The 6,568-nt window shown below is 41.3% G+C and overlaps 1 protein-coding gene across 1 annotated transcript; it reads left to right on the top strand.

Annotated features, from left to right (window-relative positions):
• Positions 1–2,590: 2,590 nt before the first annotated feature.
• kctd7 (potassium channel tetramerization domain containing 7) lies at positions 2,591–6,264 on the top strand. The gene is made up of 4 exons (XM_021617946.2): positions 2,591–3,215; positions 4,019–4,188; positions 4,383–4,561; positions 4,779–6,264. The coding sequence occupies exons 1-4, from the start codon at positions 2,913–2,915 to the stop codon at positions 5,153–5,155; spliced, it is 1,029 nt and encodes a 342-aa protein (XP_021473621.1). The 5' UTR covers positions 2,591–2,912; the 3' UTR covers positions 5,156–6,264.
• The last annotated feature ends 304 nt before the right edge of the window (positions 6,265–6,568 follow it).

Below are 6,568 nucleotides of genomic sequence, written 5' to 3'. Positions count from 1 at the left end.
TATATATATGGCTATATGCCCCTCTGGTACTGATCTCTGGATTTGTTTGAGATATCTTTCATTATTCATCTAATATTTGATGCTAGAATGTGGGCCAAAATGGTCCAATACGTAATAGTAAATAAAAGTATTTATTAGATTCTAACATTTTGGTAGAAAAATTGTGATATTTCATTTGTTTGAAAATACAGTAAATCAAGACATTTAATTAAGAATCCTTGGCCAAAAGGCATGTGTGAAGTAACAGCTTCTGTGTATTGGGTGGCACATTCAGGTATTTCAGGAGAGGGACAAGAGTTGGACCCTGTGGAGATAAAAAATAAAAAGTCAAAATAACTATATTGCAGCCAAGGTTTCTCTGGTTTCTCCCCAAGTGAGGGGTCAAATGTCAGACTAACCTTGTTCTCTCATCCTTATTAGGTAGACCTGGGGGTCAAGCCTAGCTCGCTGTAGACATTGTTGTCTCGTTCCTGGAGTCGTATGAGAAACATCTCACTGGCTATGTTGCCTTTCCTACGCACACTATCAATAAGTTGGTGAGCCTTATCCGCCCTCTGCTTGTACTTCTCCTTTATCCCCTATATCTCTCCATTGTTCAGCACCTTGTCTTCCAAGAGGTCATCCATCAGTTGGTCCAGAACGACCGTAGATGCATTTTCAATGAATCTGGTCCTCACTCCATGCAGCTGCTAGGTTTGATCTGTTTACACTGCATTTAATTGGTATTAACCAGTAAATTATTCAGTGTATTCGGGAAAGTATTCAGACCCCTTGACTTTTTCCACATTTTGTTGTTACAGCCTTATTCTAAAATGGATTAAATAATTGTTTCCCTCATCAATGTACAGACAATAGCCCATAATAACAAAGCAAAAACAGGTTTTTAGAAATGTTTGCAAATGTATAAAAACATGTTTACTGAAATTTCACTTTTACATAAGTATTCAGACCCTTTACTCAGTACTTTGTTGAAGCACCTTTGGCAGTAAGCTCAATTTCGAGTCTCATAGCAAAGGGTCTGAATACTTATGTGAATAAGGTATTTCTGCTTTTTATTTTTAATACATTTGCAAAAATGTCTTAACCTGTTTTCGCTTTGTCATTATGTGGTATTGTGTGTAGATTGAGGATTTAAAATTTTAAAAAATTAAAATAAGGCTGTAACGTAACAAAATATAGAAAAAGTCAAGGGGTCTGAATATTTTTCGAAAGCACTGTAGCAATGGGTAGACCTACTTTCAATTACATCAACTGTGCGTAGTGATGCTTATTTGAATTTATCTCAACAAAACAATTAATTCATAGGCTCTTGTATAATTACCATTTAACATACATTTTGTAAATGCCTGGTCATTTCTGTGCCATCAAAATGCCACTTTAAACACAAATACACACACAGAATTGGGCAGAGGCTGAATAAAACGAGGGTAAGGAGAGTACATGGTGTTTTGCAGATTTATTATGGCCCAGTTCTCACACCTTTCAACCGGTAAATAAATATATATACTATATTTGTAAACGCATATAGCCTTTATACATTGTAGTAAAGGGGCCCTCTTGAAATTAGTTAGGAAGAATAACAAACTTGCTCATGATACAATACTGTCTGCTCTGCTGGCCTATGACAATCCAATGTGACACGGATACACTATTTCACGGTATTTTTACCTGCCATCACTCAGCAGAGGAAGAACAAAAGTATCATGTAACTTTCCTGATTATCTTTACGCTCGTGTAGCCCAAACTGTATTGTTCCTTATCCGTAGGTGTATTGCAGATCAGTGTATCCTGTATACTATAACTATAATAATTAAAGCTGAGAAAATAAACAGACTTTTCTGACAGCAACCTTCGGCACCGCACAAAGACCTACATACAGTGCCGGTACATATTTCATGATTTTGCGCACACACTTGCGCAAAAGCCAAGTGAATGTGAAACTGAAAGTGGGCTACACAGCTGACCGCTAAATAATACACAAGCCAGATAAAAATGCAGAATTTGCATTATCTAATGTGCATCTTGTCACTACAGAATCAAGGGAGAGTTGGCTTATGCGGAGCTGTAGGCTTATTGACCTCTAAAATAAATGGACAGGGCTATCTAACACATTTAGCCTCGTTTTATAGCCTGAATGAAGTAAAGTATTGCTTAATCATAAATGTACAATAAAAATACACGATTTAAAAGACCGGGTGCAATGTCCAACCCATCTGAGACGTAAAGTCTATGGCCAAGACTGCGCCTCTAATGTAGGCCTAAGCAAAAAGTAACTATAGACCCATAGCTAAGTAACCTAGTGATGCAAGGCCAATATGAACTGTGAATATTATCACGGTTAGTATGAGGTTTACATTGTAGCAGCATTTTATAATTTGTCGAGCTATCTGGAGACTGGAACATTTGATCTACACACATTTCTTGTTGGGCTAATATTATTCGTAGGCTATGTCAAATACATTTTTAAAGGTTTGTGTTGTTTTCTGTATAAAATGACGTTTGCCATTGGTTAGTCTCTGTGTATACCGTAATTTACGCATTTTATGAATCCTTGAAAGGATATACGCTACGAATTTAACGTAGGCTAAGCAACCCACTGTAGGATAGAGTAGCCCACAGAACAGACGTTCCGTGGGCGTAGCAGTTTGAGGTTCTCGCTGTGCGCAACGTGGGCTTCTCCAAGCTACCTTATTGCAATATGTCAGAGAGCGTTAGTAGGAGTTCAAGAAAAGTAGATCAGGTAGACTAGCTCATACCATATTGTAAGTGTCCGTCCCTATCAACTGACAGGTCCCAACCTAGGTTGATGACAGTGTTGTCCCCTCACAAGAAAACGTGGATTGTGCTTTATCCTTGGCGATTGGATTGGTTTGAGTTCACCTGACTCACACTCGCAGACCTGGTGTGTGTGCATGCAGCATTATGGATCCGACGAGGCTTCTAACGGAGAACGACCGCCGCTCTCTTTCAACAACTCCAGCCCGTTACCCGTGGCTCCTTCACGGGTAAGGAGGTTCGCTCAGGAGAGGCGAGCGCTCCCTCAGCCGAGAGTGATGGTGGTATTCTCGGCCGCAAATGAGATTGATAAACCAGGCGATGCAATGTCGAGTTCGGACTCTGCGGAGGATGATTTCCGAAAGCCAGCAACCCCCGCACCGAACCTAAATCTAGGCAAGTCTCTTCGTACCACCTTTAACGAATCTCCATCTCCAGAGGTAAAGACGAAATGGGCGTTTGTTGTTGTTTATTCTAGGAACGTTGTGGGGATTAAATGGGTTTAGGATGTGAGTGCAGTGGTGGCCATGGATATATGAACTGTCAAACGTCGCTATCGCTGAGAATCTCATCTTTATCTTTGCACCTAGTCTATGAATTTCAGCATTATTTCGACCGTTTCTTTCCCACGCGTTCCACCTCTGTAAATGATATGCCACGAATAAATCTCCATAGGCAAGAGATGCATAAACCATGCAGTTCTTCTTCCAGTGTGATCTTTACCCTGATTGGTTCACCACCCACACAGAGGGCTGGCTCCTTGTCCCAATTGGCTCTTATCACATGGCTGTTATTATCTGTCACAGTCCCTCGCTGGGATTGACCTTCTTTACTCGTGTCGAGGGAAACCCTTGCCTACAGTGTCATGTCCAGTGACCGTCACTTGTGTTGTTGGGCCCAATGTGTCCTGTCAAGATCTGCCCTGTGATTAGAATATTATCCTCAGTAATCCCATCCTGTTATTGCTGGTGTTATTATGTTACTGTGGAGCAACTGCAGAGGAGGAATAGAGGGAAACAAAAGACAATGACATTATAATTATTTATTGTACATGTCACAGGAATATTGCTCTAATGCTATACAAAAGTAATACTAAATAATAATATGATTATGGTGTCAAGAATGCAATATTAATTAAATATATACAATTTTTTTTAACAAAAATACATGTACTGTATTTTATGCACAGATTTTCCAAATTGGATAATGCACTTTTTCCTGATTTTTACCCAATCACCTGTAGTTTCCTGAGGTTATTTCTCTCAACGTGGGTGGGACCTACTTCACCACCCGCCTGTCCACTTTACGGCGCTATGAGGACACCATGCTCGCCGCCATGTTTAGTGGACGCCATCACATCCCACGTGATGCTGAAGGTCGCTTCTTCATTGACCGGGATGGGGCATATTTCGGGTGAGCTCTCTTTAAATAGCCAGCAGCAAAAAAATGCTTATTACATTCTAATAATAGTGAATGAGCATGGCAGTCCCTTATTCTACAACACTTTTGACATGAAACTGCCATTGAATGAACAGATTGAGGATAGTGGATGCAATTTTAACAAAAAACAACACGTGTGTTTGTGTGTTTGCATGTCCCTTGTATAGGGACATCCTGAACTTCCTGCGCGAGGGTGAACTACCTCAGAGGGATCGTGTGAGGTCGGTACACAGGGAGGCCCAATACTATGCTATTGGTCCCCTGTTGGACAGCCTGGAGGACACTCAGCCACTCACAGGAGAGAAAGTCCGCCAGGCCTTCCTCGACCTCCTGCCCTACTACAAGGGTAACCAACACAATAATCTCACACACTGAATCTAACTGGGTCAACCTTATTACAGATAGTAATGTCGCAACAACATGCTTAAGTTTATGTGACATTGACTATTGAAGTTATTTCTATATTCAAAGTTTATACTTCAATAAAGTAGAAATGTGTCAATTAACTCCTTTAGAAAAGTTAGATCTGGAGTGAAGTTAGTTATCCCTTGTTTTGTTTCCAGATAATCTGGAGCGCATCGTGGAGATTGCCAAACTGCGGGCCATGCAGAGGAAGGCTCGCTTCGCCAAGCTGAAGATTTGCGTGTACAAGGAGGAGATGCCCATCACGCCGTACGAGCGGCCGCTCTTCAATTCGTTGCGCTTTGAGCGCACGGAGAGTGAGGCCAAGCTGTTCGAGCACCACTGTGAGGTGGACGTGTCGTTCGGGCCCTGGGAGGCGGTGGCGGACGTTTACGACCTGCTCCACTGCATCGTCAGTGACCTGGCGGAGCGTGGCATCACCGCCGACCAGCAATGCATCGGTGTCTGTGACAAACATCTCATCAACCACTACTACTGCAAGAGGCCCATCTACGAGTTCAAGATCACATGGTGGTAAAGCAGGAGGACAAAAGATCTTGCTGTCTGAGTTGTGAGGCGGACTCCTGTCGTGTTATGCCAACTGATCTCCTTCCTGGTCCCTCAGGATGAGCGAGAATAGGGGTAGTCAGTGTTATTCTCCCTTTTCAAGAACTGAAACCTATGAAGTGCTGAGTTTATAGAAAGGAGGGAGTCTGGCTTTTGTGCTTCTGTTTCCTAACTCAATAGTTGTGACCAATGTTTCCTTTGTGTTGACATTTTTTTAACAGTATTTACCTAGGGTCTCATTGGCTGCTTCTTATTTTTTACTTGTTAAACTCTGGGAGTTTTTGTTCTCATCCAACCTTGTAGATCGGCCAAGGTTTTTCAGAAAAGGGTCAAGTTAATCTCATATTGTGATTCCATTGTTGTCTGTCCCTTTGTCTTCATTCCTACTTATGCTGTTATGCATTCTACGTTGTGCGTTTCTGTGGTAACCACTTTGTTGGTCGCGAGAGAAACTGGATGCAATTATGCAAGCTGGGGAAATATTGTTAAAGTACTGTATATAGCTACATGTAAATGTATATTTTGTTACTGATGCTGGTCTTTGATTTATACATTATATTTTCTGTCACTTACTCTCCCGTAAAGATTTAGAAGTCCTAGATTAGAGACACCAGTAAGTGTCGATCTTTGCTAAACAGTCTGTGATCAGCATGGCTTTGGAAAGTCATTATTTTTTTACCATTACAGTTTTAGAGACCCAAAGGAAATTAGAGAGTTGAAAATCAAATAGATTAAAGGGGCATAAAGTTATTTTACTTCAGTTTCCTCTTGATGGATCCCATATGTTCTTTTAACTGGAAATGTTTATCTGGCAGTTGAAAATGGTGCATGTGCTTCCTGTAAGTAAAATCTTACTGCCCCAGAATTTCTCTCTGAAGGGGTTTCTATAGATGAAGGAACATTTTTAATGTGCTGCTAAAAGTAATTTACACTTAAAAAGCTAAGAACACGACATATACACAACATGGCCAAAAGTATGTGGACACACCTTCAAATTAGTGGATTCTGCCATTTCAGCCACACCCGTTGCTGACAGGTGTATAAAATCGAGCACACAGACATGCAATCGCTATAGACCAACATTGGCAGTAGAATGGCATGTACTGAAGAGCTCAGTGACTTTCAACGTAACCATCATAGGATGCCACCTTTCCAATAAGTCACTTTGTCAAATTTCCCTGCTAGAGCTGCCCCGGTCAACTTGTAAGTGCTGTTATTGTGAAGTGGAAACAAGTGGTAGGCCACACAAGCTCATAGAACGGGACCACCGAATGCTGAAGCATGTAAAAATCGTCTGTCCTCAGTTGCAACACTCGCTACCGAGTTCCAAACTTCCTCTGGACGCAACGTTAGCACAAGAACTGTTCGTTAGGAGCTTCATGAA

The sequence above is a fragment of the Oncorhynchus mykiss genome, chromosome 10 (genome assembly GCF_013265735.2).
Source record: "Oncorhynchus mykiss isolate Arlee chromosome 10, USDA_OmykA_1.1, whole genome shotgun sequence".
Lineage (NCBI taxonomy): Eukaryota > Metazoa > Chordata > Actinopteri > Salmoniformes > Salmonidae > Oncorhynchus > Oncorhynchus mykiss.
Note: the sequence above shows the minus strand (reverse complement) of the source record. Positions and strands in the feature narration are given on the sequence as shown.